An 18714-nucleotide genomic window follows, 5' to 3' on the forward strand; every position below is an offset into this window, starting at 1 on the left:
TTTTTAGTTTGATTGTGTAGGAAGCTATCAGCTTAAAAACACACTTTTGAATCTGTTCCTGGAACCAACCAGTATGGAGCAATAAGTGAAAAGTTTCTTGCTCAAGAAAACAACGACTTGCCACATGACATGGTTCAAACCCATATGACTAGCAATCATTAGATTACTAGACCAACTCGCTATTCAGCCATTCAGCCATGTCGCCACTGGTGCCCCTTTTTGATTTGTGTAAAGTTTTCAACATGTTTATAGGCTTTTGATCCTCAGAGGAGCTCCTGTAAGCGAGATATTAAAATAACACATAGCATCCATTAAGGTCAAGGATACATTGCTGGTCTCCGTTCATGACATCATCAGTAGGCGGGTCATTTTTGGACATGATCTGAGCAGACGGGAATTCAGCCGTCAGATGGTTCATGATCGTCGCCAACTTCAGACACTCGTCGCCACGATATATAAACTGCTTATTCTGTAAAATATACATGATTATAAATTAAAATATCTGGTTTTAAATATTTACAAGTGCTTTTTTGTTCTAAATGATTGAAGATTTAATCTATTGTTCGCATTTCTGTTTATGTAAATAAAATTGAAATAAGGATTCTATAATAACATGTTTACCTTTTAATTCTGCTTAATTTATAAACGTCTTATATAATTACTTTTTTTTAACTGCCAATATTTTTGAACAATAGCTCCATGGGTTATGTGGATTATTTATTTTTGCATAATAAAATATAAAATGGAACACAATTATGGTAAAATTAAAAGTTATTTTGACTTTTACCTATGCAACCTCCATTTACAATTGGAAAAGCATAATGTAACTTTAATTAGGTATACTGAAAAAAAAATCATGATACAGTAATATTGTTTTCATTGTTGACAGGTATAAGCACATTTGTCTGAATATTATACACCATATGTTACTCACCCTAACAAATGCCGGAAAACTCTGACCATAATATGACACTCTATAGTAAGAGGGGTCCTGACGGGGGTAGAATGTTTGTTCCCCTTGCTCTTCCCCTGGTACCCCCTCCAAAATCTTGCCATAAAATGATGCCTGCTGCTTCTGTTGAACAAAAGAAAAAAACATTATTGAACATCTAATTTTCTAATGAAATCGACCCATTCTGAATTTTTTCAACATTTGAAAATATTTGTTCATTGTTAACCGCACATTATGACATATTTTGTTTGGAACCATTTTGACTTAAATCATATACAGTAAACTCCACTTATAACAATATTGCTTATAATGGTATACAGCTAATGAAGTTGCTGTTGCTGCAGTCCCTACTCTTGTTTTCAAATTGGCTGCCTTTTGGATATAACGATACCGGATACAATGATATAAATTCGGCCGGCCCCTGAATAGGTGGAGTTTACTTAACATATATTGCTACAATGAATCAAGTTAAGAATGAATTACATAATTTATAGCATACAATTATGACAAGAAATAACAGACATTGTATCAATCTAGAACCTCTATTAATAATTATACTATATGCAATAAAAGCCATGTATCAAACCCGTAACCTGCAGGAACAGGAAGTGATTAGCCATTGCCATCAGTGTACAGCCCGCCCAGCCTGCACATCCAAACACATCAATGCGGTCTGATCAGCCTCTATATTGTAAGTAGCTCAATCTTTTTAGCTTGGTATTAAAATCCCTAAAACTGAATGGACTGTCCCAAATTTCAAGCTTGACTAATCTATTACACCATGCCAGCAGGTTAAAGGTCAATATGCCCAACCTGAACACGAGACAAGTGATCCACAATCCTTTATTAACAACCACTTGGGCAACACCCTACTGCCAATTAATTAATTGTAAGAACAGCCACTTCTGCTTTTAAATTTTCCTGATACTAATTAAGTATAAGGTGTTCCTTTCATTTGTGAACTGGTTGAACTCTTAAATAAGTTTACAATAACTTCTGGAGAAATCTGGGGTATTTATTATTTGCTGCATCTTTTGCATTGCATGTAAAACAAATAAACAAATTAATTAGTGCGTTAGCTAAACTGCACCAGGAAACAACTCAGCCTGAAGTATGGAGTCATTTCCTAACAATTTGCAGTCAAGGACATGCAAAACTGTTCAGATTAGTCATCATATTGCCTTATAAGGCAATGCCAAACGACGTCAAAGTGAACTGTAACTACAAAACCATTTTAAGAATTGTTACATTTCGGCATTGAATTCAAATGTATACATGTACCGACTTTATTTTTGTCAAGTTCTACATCTATTTGATGGCAGTCAAAATTTCTAAAAGTCATATTCTTTGGTAAATAAAAATCATAGAGACTACTTGATCCATTATGTCCATATTTTCTTTTCCCATCATTTTACCAATTTTTATTTATGGACAGTACTTCCATTACATTTATGGAAAGGATTCAAAGTTCCTATTTACTCAATGACAGACCAGTACATAAACATTTTTTATTATTATTATTTTTTTTTTTTTGGGGGGGGGGGGGTGAATTTTATGTCACATCAACACTGTAAAAGGTCATATGGTGATTTTAACTTTACTTGATGAGGCAGGCTTCAAGTGCCCTTCTAAGCATTTCAGGCACAGTAAAATATTCAAAATTATACACCAACAATACATATTGTGAGTAACAGTAAAATTGGTCAATATCTTTCCATATTGACTTCATGAAATGTTCATAAGTGACATAACAATTTACCAGTATATCACCAAGTTTCTTGTAATCAAGGTTCCGCTCATAGTATTCTGCTAGGTCCTTACACAGTGGCAGGGCATATTCCCAAACCTGAAATCATAAATGTAAATATAAATATCCGGTGCAATATCAAGACATACAAGTACTGTATCCAAGGGCACCATCCTTAAATATTCCATAACCTGAAATAATATAGTAAATGTTAATAGAGGTGCGATAACAGTGCTTTCCTAGGAGAGCATGCTTAAATATTCCATAACCTGAAATCATAAATATAGTAAATGTAAATATAGGTGCAATAACAGTGATATCCTAGGACAGCATGCTTAAATATTCCATAACCTGAAATTATATAGTAAATGTAAATATGGGTGTGATATCAGTGATATCCTAGGACAGCATGCTTAAATATTCCATAACCTGAAATTATATAGTAAATGTAAATATAATCGCATTAACAGTGCTTTCCTAGGACAGCATGCTTTAATATTCCATAACCTGAAATCATATTGTAAATGTAAATATAGGTGCAATAACAGTGATATCCTAGGACAGCATGCTTAAATATACCATAACCTGAAATCATATAGTAAATGTAAATATAGGTGCAATAACAGTGATATCCTAGGACAGCATGCTTTAATATTCCATAACCTGAAATCATATAGTAAATGTAAATATAGGTGCAATAACAGTGATATCCTAGGACAGCATGCTTTAATATTCCATAACCTAAAATCATATAGTAAATGTTAATATAGGTGCAATAACAGTGCTTTCCTAGGACATGAACCTGAAATTATATATAGGTGAGAAAACAAGAAATGATCTAGATAGCAATAATTGTGACAACGTCCTCCAATATTTCATAACCTGAACTCATATTAAATGTAAATACGGCTGTTTTTAAGAGGTATCCATTGACAGCTTCCTCACTTATTCCGAACCTGTAGACAAATTTAATGTATATATAGGGCTTTAAAAAAATTGGATGAAGACTTTTCAAACATAACTATAATGTCAGTATATACAATATACTTGTCTATGTTGTAATTAATATTTTTAATGTTAAGAATAATCAAAACTTGTAGGTTTTCTTGATGTTGTTTTTGTCTCCTGTTATAAAACCAGTATTACTTTAACTCAGAAATGATTTTATTTCTATTTCTAAAAAAATCTTTTTTTTTTATTTTTGGGGTAAATGCACTTTCACAGTTTCCTAAAACTTCCAAATTGGCAAATTACCTGAACCATCTTTTTATGTTGCTACTTTGCTCAAGATTGCAAAGATCAGACTAGCTGATTCAATTATTGCAATAATCTATAATCTTTCATTTTCCCCGATTCTGAGAAAAACATTGCAAAAATTCCTAATCTAATGTGTATTAAATACTAAAGAAAATAAAAAAACAGCCTAGCCATCAGTTTACAGAAAAAAAAAATTACTTACATTACCATAAGGTATGCTAAATAATAATCTTAATCGGCTAGCCAATATTTCTATCTAGACAAAACCATTCATTTTTAAGAAAAATTTCAAAGTATAAAAAAAAAGTATGTCCTGCCTGAATAGCTAACAGTACAGTCTGCACAGAACATTGGCAGACGGCACAGATGTGCTGGTTGATCTTGGTCTGCACTGGTTGCATGGGCAGATTCAATGACTGTCAGCATGCTATAGGTTAAAGAAATTTAATTCTTAATTCCAGAGGATACTCACTTTTCCTTTATCGAAACAGTTGACTATTTGTGTGTACAGCATTTCTTTCCTATCCCGCTCTCTCTCCTGTTTATATTTCATCTCCTCCGGCAGTAAGTTGTCACTCCATGTGAGAATCTTTGCGTACAACTGCAGCGTGAGCCCGGCTTCGGCATGGTTGCCAGCAACCATGTGCAAATCATGCAGCTTGTTGACATATTTGATGTACATTTCTTCTCTATTGATCTCATCTTTGTAGAAATTCTAGAAACAAAAAAAACCATAAAAATCGTAAGTTTTTAATATATGCTAAATCGTTTACAGCTTCCCAACTAAATTTTGTGTTATTGACTTCTCACGCATTAAATTTAGTCGAACAGCCTGCTGTAAAAAAGGGAGTTTTAAAAAACGAAATGTTAAAATGAATACATACTCTACTGAATTCATGTAAGGTCTTGTCCTTATTTAAATATTAACTGGATATATATTTGAACCCTTAACCTGCTGAACCCAAAAGGGACTTGCCTTTACAACCAGTATAGAGCCAGGCCAGTCTGCACATCCATGCTTTCTGATCAGGCTCAATACTGTTGGTAGCTCAATACTCTTAACTTAAACTGAACAACTCAAAATTTTCATCATATTGACCTTGACATTTCATCATGGACTGTTCCAAAACTGGAAAAGTCTACTCAAAGAAATTAACAGAATAAAAGCTTAGTATATGTTAATGAAAATGATAAGAAATGGAAATGATGAACTTAATCGCTGGACAGGAAGGACAAAGTGGTTCCTGTACTTAAATTAAACTCAACTAAACAGAAAAACTTGCTCTTATATAGATAAAATAAAGTAATTCTGAATAACTAAGGACAGTAACTGTTTATGTCACAAGAAATTCCTGATATTATTTTATAGAAATTTATATTTTCTAAAAACTTACAAGTATGTTAAATGTACAGTGCATACGCTTGTCCCTATTCTCTTCTCCATCTACAACTTGTCTGAAAATATAAAAATATAAAATATCATATTTCTACTGTTTCTTCATTTAAACATTGTGGACTACCTTTAAACCCTTTTTAAATTAGGGAATGACTTTATTGGCCTTCCCATTGTTAATTTAAAGGATCCACAGGATAAAAATTCTTAAATTAAGCAGATGATTGCAGTAAATTCTGCTGGCTGGCCAAGTTGGCTCTATATGGGAAACAACTACAGTCAGAACTTATGGAGCGCTAAAAGGTAAACTGACCCTCTGATTAAAATGAATTTTTTTTTTTTCTGTAGATAAGACAAACATGTATTGAAACATGTATTGAAATTATAACATTGTAATAATGGGTTTAGAACTTGTAAGATGCTAAAAAAATTATCACCTAAAAAAATAGTGCTGTATTTTAAATAAATTGTAGCAATGGTAGAAAATGTTAAAAAAGTGGTATTTCAACTTTCATAAAAAGTATTAAATGATTATATCTGCACTCATTGCAAAAACTCAAAAATACTGGAAAATGATTTTATAAGCTATTGAGTATGGTTTAATATAAGATATTTTCTCATCAAATACATTTTTTCTTGAAATACAATATATTTTGCTTTTATAAGAACTTTTTTGTGGCTAAAAAATATATCATACAACAGAGTATCACTGACGCATAAAACTTCAATCCAATTATCAAAAAAAATTATACAGAAAATGAAGTTCAGTGTTACGGTAACAAAACCATTTGAATGTCATAATTTCTCTGTAGGAAACCAATCAAACTTATCACGGAGGCGAGCTGGCATCCGGCCCACGGCACGAGAACTCTCACAATATATATATAGCCTGTTTCACATCACCTTTCACTTCATTAATGAATTGTTTACATTCGTGATTTATTTGTGGTGATTTATTTGTCTGCCTCCTATTTTTCTGAGATATACAATAAGAGAAGATCTGAAGGGTTCTTTTCTGCAAAAAATCTCTTTATTTATATTATTATATCGGTTAAAGTATGGGGAAATGCCCATCACCGACCTTCAAATTTTTTCTAAGTACGAAAATATCATAATAAACCTCAAGATTCCTTACCGAAAGATGTTTTAATGTTTACAAGATGTAAGACTTGTCAATATCAAGTAAGTTTAACAGGATATAAGAAAACTGATCGAACTTTAAATCTTACCGAAGCATGGCCCTGTATGCTTTCTGAGTGACCATACTGCGACAGAACGGCTTTACAACACCCATCTTTAGTTATTTATTTGTTAATCTCCACAAACGTTTTTTAAAAATCTCTTTTAATAGTTTCAATTGAATACTATAATATTTTTTCAACAAAAATTAAAACACAATCTATACTTTGTACTTCTGAATGTCTTTTTACAATTAATTCCAAATCATAACAGTGAGTAATATTTCAGTATTTAATAATTAAATCCAACATTTCTTTTATAATACAGTTCCGACAATAGAATAAAAGGCATCTTATTTATACTATCAGCCTGCTACGTTCTTAACTAACTTCCAAAATCATAATGTTTTTGAATCATATTTGTCAAGCAGTGTTTCATAATCGGTACTCAAGGCCCCCTCCGCCCAGCTTCAAACCAATTATATTCCAAGACTCTGATTGCTATCAAATAACATGTGCAAGTGGTACAGGATGTAAGCAATAGACCAGATTTTAATAATTTCCTCTATTACAAACACTGTTATGAAAATTCGGCACATTAAAACACCATATCAGGCTGTTATGTGGTTCAGAGGTTTTTCATGTTTTGACGTTAACTTTTTTGCTCCTTTTGCTTTTTTTGATCTCTTTCGTAACATGTTGGCTGCACAAGGCTACTGCACTTTAAAGCTGCATTTATTATTTGAGTAGCTTAATACTTTTGACATTATTTTCATTACTTTAACTCTTAGTACATACACTTCATAGAAAACTTAAAAGTCTACAATCCAATTTCTTTTCTTTAGGATTTTGACAACCAACTTTACTTTATACGGAGAGAACTGGATTTATAATCAAGAGGTTGCTGGTTTGATCCTTGGATGAGACGAAAAATTACGTGACACCGCTGTTTCAGAAAGCATGTAGGATAATAGTAGAAGGTTGGTTTGCCGAGAAATTGGAAATAACTGGTTAGTTATCCAGTAAAGTCAGGGTAAGGTGAACTACCAGCTGAGGTATGACCAAAAATAAGTTAAAATCGGCATTAAAAATAAACAAACAATTTTTCATGATTTTGAGTCTAAATCAACCAACTTGCGTAACTTTTCTACTCTTAATTATGATCTGTTTCCTGATTAACTTGACTGTTCACAAACCTGGTCATATGTTTCACTTTGATTGCATGTTACAGTAAATTAAATGATATTCTTTAATACCAGTGCAATTATTTGGATTAAAAAAAATCTACACATAATTTATTCAGGCAGAAGAAAGCTTATTATACTGTCAATATGTTGACAAGTTGTGTGCATTAGTAAATTAATTTATTGACAGCTGTCAAATCCTTATGATGCATATTTTAGATTAATTTCATTAATTTACAAATACAAAATCCAATATATAGCAAGATTTTTACTATGAATATCCATATCTTAGCTTGTGCAACTTTTAACTGAGTATCCTTGTGTCTTAAACAGTGGGTGGTAGAAGATTCATTTTATCCCTGTTTAGAGAATTCTTACCCAATTTTTTTTCCAGTCTTATACATAATATGAGCCGCGTCACGACACCAAAACCGCAACATAGTTGCGATTTGCGCAACAGAGCATCGGATACCAGATCCAGGCTGTCAGCAATGTGCCGCGCAAGTTATCTGATTCAAGGATACCATGCTGAATTTTTTCGGCTTTGTTTACTGACTACTAAATCTGCCCATACAACCAGTGCAGACCAAGATCAACCAGTAGACCTGTGTCGTCTGCTCAAGATGATCTACATAAGTTTATACAGAATTTATTTTAGTTTAATTGTGTAGCAAGCTATAAGCTTATAGACACACTCTTGAATCCAACCAGTACTGACTGAACAATGAGTGTAAAGTTTCTTGCTCAAGGAAACAATGGCTCGCCCCTGACAGGGTATGAACCCATGCAGACAGTGATCCTTAGATTACTGGTTCAACCCATTAACCACTTAGCCATGCCGCCACTCATGATCTTCAGTCACTTCTTTATTCATAAACTTTTTTCCTTAATGAATGTTTTTTTGTCAAGATTGAAAGATGGACAAATACATTTAAGATATTTAGTGTAGAGATGGTCAAACAATATTAATGAATGAAAAGACAATGACATGCATGCAAGAGTTCTCTGCTTGAAATTTACTATTATCAGAATGATGTTGTATATTCAACAGTACTGCAATTTACATTAACTTCTTCTCAAGATTTTTTAGCTGATAAAAATTCAGAAATTGTCTCTGTAAAGTTCAGTATTTGCTTAATATACTTTGTAGATATTAAAACAATGCGATGAGTCATGCAATTACAAATATATATAGATACAATAAATTATTTCAAATTACTCCCAAAATTAACAATACTAATGTGTACACAGTCTGTGAATTTTGAAAATAGGCTTAAAGATGATTTTCAGCACTGATCAAGTAATATTATACCTTTTTTTGTTATTATTTATTTCATGGTCTGATGAGGTCATAAATAAATAAGATATTATGGTCAGATGGGTTCATACAAGGTAAGGTAGCATGACCAGATGGCTTCATATACTTAGTTAAAGATATCATAGCCAGATGAGTATAAATCATCACCTTAGTGCAGAAATGGGTTAACTCCTATTAAATTATATAAGAAGTTAACCTGTTACTGCACTAAGGGGATGAAATGGCTATTGAACTTTATTTTTCTTTTTAACTTTATCCCAAATATCTGATATATCAGTAAGTTTTTTGTTGATTTTTTTTTAATGAATAAATGTCTTCTTTTATCTGATGCAGATTATTATATTTATATAGATACAATGCCATGGATGTAACCCTTGATTGATCACATCAGATATCTACACCTAATGATCAAGCTGTTCTTGTTGTAAAATTATTTATTTTTTTTATTTTTTTTTGAATGCTATTTTCTTTAAATCTAAACCTTTTAACAGACAATTAAGAAAAGAAATGCATTTTATATCATAGTTTGTTGATATCATAGTAATTAACTCAATGATAACAATTTACCATATGAAATTACTACTCTTTTGCAATAGCTCTATTATAAAATTCTGCTTTTTAATTTCAGTAGAAAAATTAAAGGGGCTCCATTGAGGTCAAAAAGCCTAAAAACATAAAATTTGAAAGTCTTACATAGTACATACTAGATAAAGTGAAGAATTTAAAATGAAAAATATACAAAAGAAAATAAAGAAATGTATGCAAAACAAAATTAAATTGAATATTGTTTTTAAAAGGATTCTAGGCCCGACTGTAAGGAAAAAGGTAGCAAATCTTTTCATTTTTTCCTCATTTTGCACAATAAAAAAGATTTTTCTGGAAAAAAAGATGTGGAGGATAATTCTAAAAACTTGCATACAAGTTATTGATCTGGACAGTTCACACATCTTCTAATAATATTTTCTTTTCTATTTTCATTTCAGTGGAGTATTAAAATGCATTAAATAGTATATATACAAACTTATTAAATAGTATATATACAAACTTATATAAAAAAATTGCACTATATGCACAAACTTAATACATAAAGGAAATGGATGAAAACAAAAGCAGAAAAAAAAACATGAAAACAAATGTCAAGAGCAACATTTTCCAACTGGCCCTTTTTTCATCAACTTTTAATATATCATCTACTTTTAATATTTCACTAAAAGAAGTAAACCCCTAACATTTTCAGTGAGAACAGCTGCACTAAATATATGGTACCACTTGAAAACAACTCTGGGAGATTTTTTTTCCTGTATTTTCACAACAGGAAGCAGTTACACTATGTTATGACAACAATTAATTAACAGAGAAAAAAACTTCCGAAATTCCTTGCTAACAAGGCAACTTAACTGTAAAATTCTCATTTCTTTCGGAAAATCACTCAATTACAGAAAAAATTGGGTTCAAATTGTTTCAAAACTCCCAGATAATCTGCCAATTATCTGTTTCAGAGATAAATGTTTGGATTTTTTTTTTTTGGTATGAAGTATGAAGAGTTTTTCTTTGTGTTTGTTCCATTCTTTTTTCAGACTTTTTTCACTGAGATCTACTTCTATTTAAATGAAGATATTTTGATCGAGAGAGGTTAAAGATAAAAAAACACCTCCAAATATCTTCACATTTTCATAAATTTTCACATTTTAACAAAGTTTAAATTATGATATCAAAATATCAGGTTTTTGATATCTAACTTTTTGTATATTTTGAGACCCAAATTGTGATATCTAAATATCAGTACTTAGATTACTTTATTTTGAATCAAATTTTTAATACTGCAATTTGCGTACTATTTTTTATTACTTTTTTTAAATAAAAGTTTGTTATATCCTGAAACATAAATTTCAGTTTTTTGATTTCTCATTTTAGTACTTTGATATCTAAATTTTAGTACTTTGATATCTAAATTTTTGTACTTTGATATCTATATTTTAGTACTTTGATATCTAAATTTTAGTACTTTGATATCTAAATTTTAGTACTTTGATATCTATATTTTAGTACTTTGATATCTAAATTATTGTACTTTGATATCTATATTTTAGTACTTTGATATCTATATTTTAGTACTTTGATATCTAAATTTTAGTACTTTGATATCTAAATTCTAGTATCATAATCCAGTACATTTATATTTAAGTTACAGGGCAATTTTCTATTGGGGCAATCAAGCTACAGACAAATTTTAGTCAAAATCCATATGGAAAACCATCATTGAGCTTAACTATGTAACAAAGCTGTTGAACATCATTTACCCTGAGAAAAGTAATAAATTTTGGGGAGAAGGATGGGTCAATTTTATGGTCAATGTATCTAACATCCAAGTGTCAAAACTTAATATTACATTATCACAATGTGTTATATAGTTTATTGTATACTTTGTTTGCAGGTAAATATGTAATCAAGGTGATAAAGTAAACATGTAACAGGAGGATGGTGTTTGAAAAGTTTAAAGGATTATAAACATTAAAAGTAAATAACTGAATATGTAATGTACATAAAACTGGACAATGCTGTGTCATCAGATATGATCCAATCGCCCTTCAGCATTTCCTTTATATATTGAAAATAAACAAACAAGAGTCCAGGCAAGTGTGCTTATCTGATCTTATTTTTATTTCCAAACAAGAGCCACCGCAACGCTCCACATTTTTTACTTTTTCTAAAAGCAAACAAATAAACGGTTAAAACAAATCTTAAGGAAAAAAGTTATGTTTTCCTTTCTATAATTTTATATTACAGAAGAAAATATATATATATTAAAAAAAAAAAAAGTCGAGCTAAAAAGTCTTATTATTATTTCCAAAAAAAACATTATTTTTATTTCAACAAAAGCCTTTATTGTAGAAGATAATCTGAGCTAAATCTAGCAATTTATTTCCATCATTCTTTTTGTTTACAATCCTAACCACCCTGAATTTGTGTAATGGACTTGTCTTTCTTTCAATATGGATTAGTCCATTGTTTATGTAAAGGGATTTTGATGTGAGTCTTGTCAGGTACTCCCTATTGTTTACAAGGTGAGGAAAAAAGTTCAGACTGACCCGAGAGCCTTGGAATACCATTTTTCTCACCCTTTACACTAGCATTTCTAAATTTGTGCTTGCACTCTTAACATTTAAAGACTATAAATCTATATCTTTTGAAATACTTTTGTAACATTTATCAACAGTAAAATTATATTGGTTCCATTATTATATGGTTGACTCCTGAAAAAGTTGTAGCATAGAATGTTTCTGTTATTTAATATACATGAATAGTGTACATAGACAGAATAAAATGTTCTGGAACAAAATATTATTTCGCTATTTTAAGTAGGGTTTTATCCGTTTGGCAATGATTTTATGCATGGGCCACTGGCTTTAAGGCAATTAATTACCATATGTATTTCATACAAGCATTTTGGCAGTGTTCTTTTTTAAAATCACAACAATATATTTTGTATCAGATATATAACTTTACACACGTGGCTGAGTGGTTAAGGTCATTGACTTCAAACAACTTGCCCCTCACTGCTGTGGGTTCGAATCCCAATAGGGACTTTAGATTCTTTCATGTGAGGAAGCTATCCAGCTAGCTTACAGAACGTCAGTGGTTCTACTCAGGTTCCCGTTCGTGCCTGAAATAATGCACGGAAGGGCACCTGAAGTCTTCCTTTGGAATTTGGGCAAAGGCTAATCACTAAAATTTGTTTGGTAAATATGGCAAATTCATTTCCAACAAAAAAATAAATTTTATAGTTTTCTCTATAATTCATTTATCAGTTTAGCTTTTTTAATTGGGTGGAAAATTAATATAAAAACAAACTAAGAATTTTGATAGATCTGCTTAACTAATTGAGACATTTTTTATGACATTTCACTTCAAAGAGGAACTATTACTTTAAACATCATTTCTTCCAACATATAATTACTTTTCCGATGTACTTTTTTTTCACTCTAGTATCTGAAGCACCTGGAAGTACATTTTCCCACCATTTTTCACATCCATTCAATTCAAGAACAAAATGAAAAAAGATAGATTTCAACTTTTATTGGCAGGACCTCCTGTGCTACTTAAGATTTTGACGCTCACTAAGTATTATTGCATTTTGTTTTACAACGTTGGGGTCTAATTGGAAATTTTACATTGATGCTCTTTGTTATTTAATAAGTTTGATGCTCTTTGTTTCTAAATAGTTTAAACAGAGGTGGTTTGTTTGTTTTTTGTTTGTTTCCGGTTCTACAACTATTTTAACACATGTTTGTGGTCATATCTCAGGGGCGGCAAGGTTTCCATTCATATCCCAAAATTTGGAAGTCAGAGACTGCAAAATGTCTAACATTGGAAATCACATTATACAGGTAGTCACAAGTCGAAATCAGGAGTAAATGACTCCCAAACTTCCACTTATGGGGCGGTAGATGCACATAACCAGTTAACCTGGATAACTAACAAGTATTTACCGACTTCTTGGCAAGTGACAGACTAATATGAGACAAATGACCATAAGTCTCAATGTCAGAATCAACTGTCACAGAAAATAATCCACCCACAGTCCCCCCAACCCACATCCAAAGTTTGTTGATGTTGTTTTCCAAAGATAAATTATTATTTTTATTGATGGCATGCAGACAAACGTTAAATAATTTATAACATTTTTTTCAATTAAAGATCATAATTTATGTGAAGTCAAATTTATTGTTATTCATTTGCATTATGATTAATTTAAAACATAATGAATAGCTTTGGCAAGTTACAATATGCCAGTAAAGTCCCAAAGTCTGTTACATGCACATTCTGACCAATATATACTGCTGTATTGAAAAATAATCATCTAGAAATCCCAGTTTTAAATACCCCAAAATTCAAAACATTTAAGACAAACTACACAGGAAAATGGTCAATTTTAATCTCCTTTTATCTCCTTTATTCATGGAAACTTTCAAGAGATTTTTCCTCATTCTATCTTATCAGAGACCAATAAATAAGTTCAAGAAATTACCCTTGACATATTTTAATTAAAAACTTCCTCAAGGGAAATTCTTAGGAATGTAAGCCATTTATTGAGCAGTTCTGTTTTTCCTTTGACTACCCAGAAATCTCAAATTCATTGTCAATTATATCTTAGCAAGGTTGATGGATGAGAGAGCTACAATTACCTTATAAATCACAATCAACATTTCAATTACGTAAGAAATCACAAACAATTTTTCATATGGTAGTTTCCTTTAATCATATTTTAAATCCTTCATAACATATATCTTTAAGATGTAAAGATGTTTTTTTGGTCCATCAATTTTTTACTTTTGAAAATTGTTTAGTGGTGTCAATTTTTTTCTCAATATTTAAGTTTAAGATGTTTTTTTGTTTTTTTTGTGAAGTAGCAAACACAGCAAAGTAATTCTCCAGTCATTCTTAATTATCTCCTGACCCCTACCCACTTATGGTATTACGGCACAATATGACTGCTGAATTTTTTAAAACCCTTGTAAAGTCACTGCCAGGCAAAATCTATAGATGGTAAAAAAAAAAAAACACACTAAAAGATTCTGCTTCTACCAACCCCCATCTTCCCCCCCCCCCACGATCCTGAACAGTAGTGAGAGCCCCCGATCCTGAACAGTAGTGAGAGTTAGAGATTCTATTAATATTTTGGTTAAAGGTACAAGAATAATGCCTTCAAATTTACCTGGCACTGTGCAGAAACAGGCAATAAATATATATTTTGATAATATCACCATCTGTCCTCTTAGCCAGTTGGTAGAGCGTTGGACTGTGAATTGAGTGAAGCAAGTTAGATTCCCGAACAGCGCAGTTTTGTATTGATTATATTGATCATGAAACCCTTTCTACAGTCATTCACACTGTACCTAGTATGGGTAAAGTGCTTGACAGTCTACCCAGGAACAATGCGGTGGCTGAACTGTGCTCTGGTAAATTCAATGTGGCTTACAGCCATGTTCCGGAGTGAAAACTACCAACACCACCAACACCTGTCCTCAGTGCACCCATAGGGGACTTGAGGTTAATTTATCATAGACTAGTGCACACACACATTTTTTCGTTTTTTTCTTCAGGTAACAATATCACTATTTTGTTGACAGGGGTTATTTTTGTAATTGAAAATTATATATTATATTATAATTTTAATCAAAATAGAAAATTACACATATTCTCAATAATTTTACTCAAAATGGGAAATCAATATGTTGGCCTTAAAAAAAAAAATATTTTCTATGTTTACATACTTTTAAGTGGTCTTTAAACAAAGGTTTTGTGTATATAAAGAACTCACCTGTAATCAAGCAGCCTCTCGAGAAGGTGTGTTACTGAGATGATGAACTGCGTCCCGTTTTCATGAAGGGCAGGCTCCGAATGTACTCTTTCCAACAATCTGGAGAAAAATTTCATTGTTCTCAATTAATTCATCACAGATTTTTACAAATTTTCGATATATTTTTTTTAATCTTAAAACTCTTTTGTGGTTATTATTGTACCACTGTCTCTATTCTTTACATTGTTAATAAAAATTGTTTAGAATCTTTGTTCGTCCCAAGATTTTCTTTCAGTTAATCATTATATCATATTGATTGATATAAGTTTTTTTTTCACTATTCGTTAATCAATATCACATCAAATATTCACTAAAAATATTCATAATATTTGAATTGTCCACATGCAGTCTTTGTTACTGAGACAATATCTTGTTTCATTAATCTGTTCCATTAACTCATTAACATCCTTTTTTTTCTATTTCACATTAAAATTTTCACTCAAAATCGAACACATAGTTTTTTTTGTTTGTTTTTTTTTTCTCAAAATTTTCTTAGAAATAATTTCAACACTGCGCATTAATAATTATTTGCATCATTTCATGCAGATTTATTTGCACATATGTGTCAGATATTCCGTTTATCCCCACAATCTGTCTCCAATAATCTCCAACATCTGCCAGCAATTTATTCACTTTTGCACAAAAATAAATCAATTAATAAAACAATGTTCCACAAATCACTGTCAATCAAATAATCGCTTATTTTTTAATACATTCCATGCACAGAGCGGTTGTTTTTACCAGCCTAAATTAACTTTGCATCAATTTTTACTAGCTTATCTTGTCTTTTTGTACGAAAAATAACTGATGCATTTAGTACTTGCTACACCTTAATTCCAATACCAACTGAAAGCTATCCAGCTCTTCTTTTCTGCTTTTACTATCTCTCCGCACTTTTAACCAATCCAATCCGCCATCTTTTAAAATTTATGGCATCTTGGCATCAATAAATTCTGACAAATATTAACCTCAGCCAGAGTAAGTGAAGTCAACACAATTTCTTTTTCTCCAGGACTGATGGTAAACAACACTTTTAATCTTTATAAAAATTACACAATGTTGCTATAATGTGAACTTCAATTTGTGATCAATTCATATTAAAACTCCAAACAGGACATTGATGTGGTCAACATATACTGATACTATTTTCTAAATTTTACATATCTATTTAATCCAAAGTCCAAATGATCCGGCCAATTTTGTAGACCTAGAGTTTTTCAAACAAACAGAGGTCAATCAATTTTAAGAGGACACATTGGTCAGTATTTCTCACAAAAATGATGAAACCAACTGACCGACCAATTCTTCACAACTTTCATGAACATAAAATTAAATTATCATTTCACTTCAAATTTTATATTTCTGAGCCAGCTTGGACCAACTCATCAAATTTTTATGAACATAAAATTAAATTAACATTTAAAATTCCCTTCTGAATGGACCACAGTAAATTTAATCCATAATCCACTATAACTTCCACTTTGTTCTTCTATAGAGAATCAACACAACAAATACAACAAAAAACACCAGTATCTCTGTTTTCTTACTTCCTCTAAAGCAACAATCACCCTCAATGTTTACATCAAGTCAGGAACAGCCTCCAGGTATAACAAACAACAATAACACCAATATAGCAAGGCATTAACACCATCAGAAAGGAAGCTTGGGGAAAATTGTGAAATTTTTTTTGCTAAAACAAAAAGTGCCTACAGCACTTATTTCTCTCCTGTACGAAAAAGTCTGGGCAGAATGCAGACAGAATCTGTACAGACTTTATTTAGAAAACTCTGTACAGAGTCTGTACAGAAAAAAATCTGGTTAAATGAAACAAAGTTGAACCAGAATTCTATTAATAGATTTTAGCAATAAGGATAAAGAACAAAATCTGTACAGATTTTTTCTGAAATATTTAAATTAAGCCGAATATTTTCTGGGCAGAAAAAAATCTGGGCAGAAAAAAAAATTCTGGGCAGAAAAAAAATCTGGGCAGAAAAAAATCTGGGCTTCTTCATATTCTGTACAGAATTAACCCTGTCCATAGAAAATATCTGAAAGGGAATTCTGCACAGAAAAAATTCTGTACAGAAAATATTCTGTACAGATTTTCTTTTTTGGCTAAAAACAAAATCAATTTCCTTTTGAACATTTCTTATTTATTAATTTCAATTAACAATTTTTATTCATTTCTTTCCTGGAGTAGTCTATCCAATGAGTAATAGCCTTGTTGAGGGCGCTGTCATCAGGAATTGGCTTGTCTCTGTCTTTGCACCACACATCCTGACATAATCTAAAGAGTAAAAAAAAAGGAATTTGAATAATGTTCATTCTATTATTAAATGATATGCATAATTTGTGAAATATTTCAATGTGTATATAAAACAGTTACAATTGTATCCCTATTTTTTGTATAGCACTGATATAGCACCTTGAGTAACATCAAAGTCACTGACTAGCAAAACTGTTTACATAATATCATCCCTGACCAAAGCTTGTGTTACAAATCTAACACATGTAAATTGCAACATAACTTAAAATAGTAACACAATTGCCGGGAGTTTTGAATTGATTAATATAAGCTAAATGAATAGAATAGCCATAAAAGAGCAAGATATGAAATTTAAAAAAATAGATCTTGACCTATCAAAAAGCAATTTATGAACTTCAATTTCACTGTCCCAGCTTTGACCTCAGTGCATTTATACTCATTAGACAATAGTGGTCTGTCTCAAATCATAGTAAAATCAACTAATATAGATAATCCATAGACTATTAAAAGATGTATAAATAATTTCTATTATCTATAGTGGAAATTATACCAAAAAATTCAAAGAAAACATTGCAAAATCTTACCTCTGGTTTTATAATTCCATCATAATTCCTCTTTGGCCCCTTAAAATCTGAGAATTTCAAGCCTCTACATGATTTCTCTTCACAACAACTAACTTGTTAACTTATCATTAGAAAAATAAACTAAACAAAACATAATCTTTGCCAATATGAAGACACTTTGGGTAATAAAACTTCTCACGTGGCAGCCTGAGAGATTTGAATTGACCAACAGGGGTTACATGGGGGTTACACCTGATATTACAGAATATTCTACTACTCTGAGATTAACTCAAGAGTGAAATTCTGGCTAGAAAAGTAAATTCTGTCTCAAGATTTATCTAAGTGTTAAAATTCTGTGTGTTAATGTAAATTCTGCCTCAATTTTTTTTCTAAGTAGTGAAATTCTGTCTTTTATAAATAACTAAGAGCAAAATATCTGTATGAAAATTTTTCTGTACAGAAAAATTTTTGATTCTGTTTAATTCTGCACAGAAA

General features: G+C 31.2%; 1 protein-coding gene across 15 annotated transcripts in view; it reads right to left on the minus strand.

Annotated features, from left to right (window-relative positions):
* Window positions 1-18714, minus strand: part of LOC132726843 (dedicator of cytokinesis protein 3-like) — a 146569-nt gene that overhangs the window by 23932 nt on the left and 103923 nt on the right. For all 15 annotated transcript variants that reach the window (XM_060712222.1, XM_060712220.1, XM_060712223.1 and 12 more), the window contains 6 exons: window positions 15352-15450; window positions 5351-5411; window positions 4429-4671; window positions 2712-2798; window positions 935-1075; window positions 328-469 (listed from right to left, as the gene is read on the minus strand). In XM_060712222.1, the coding sequence (XP_060568205.1) occupies window positions 328-469; window positions 935-1075; window positions 2712-2798; window positions 4429-4671; window positions 5351-5411; window positions 15352-15450 (773 nt within the window). The remainder of the gene's footprint in view (window positions 1-327; window positions 470-934; window positions 1076-2711; window positions 2799-4428; window positions 4672-5350; window positions 5412-15351; window positions 15451-18714) is intronic.

This window comes from Ruditapes philippinarum, unplaced genomic scaffold (assembly GCF_026571515.1).
Source record: "Ruditapes philippinarum isolate M1 unplaced genomic scaffold, ASM2657151v2 ctg651_1_1_1_1, whole genome shotgun sequence".
Taxonomy (NCBI): domain Eukaryota; kingdom Metazoa; phylum Mollusca; class Bivalvia; order Venerida; family Veneridae; genus Ruditapes; species Ruditapes philippinarum.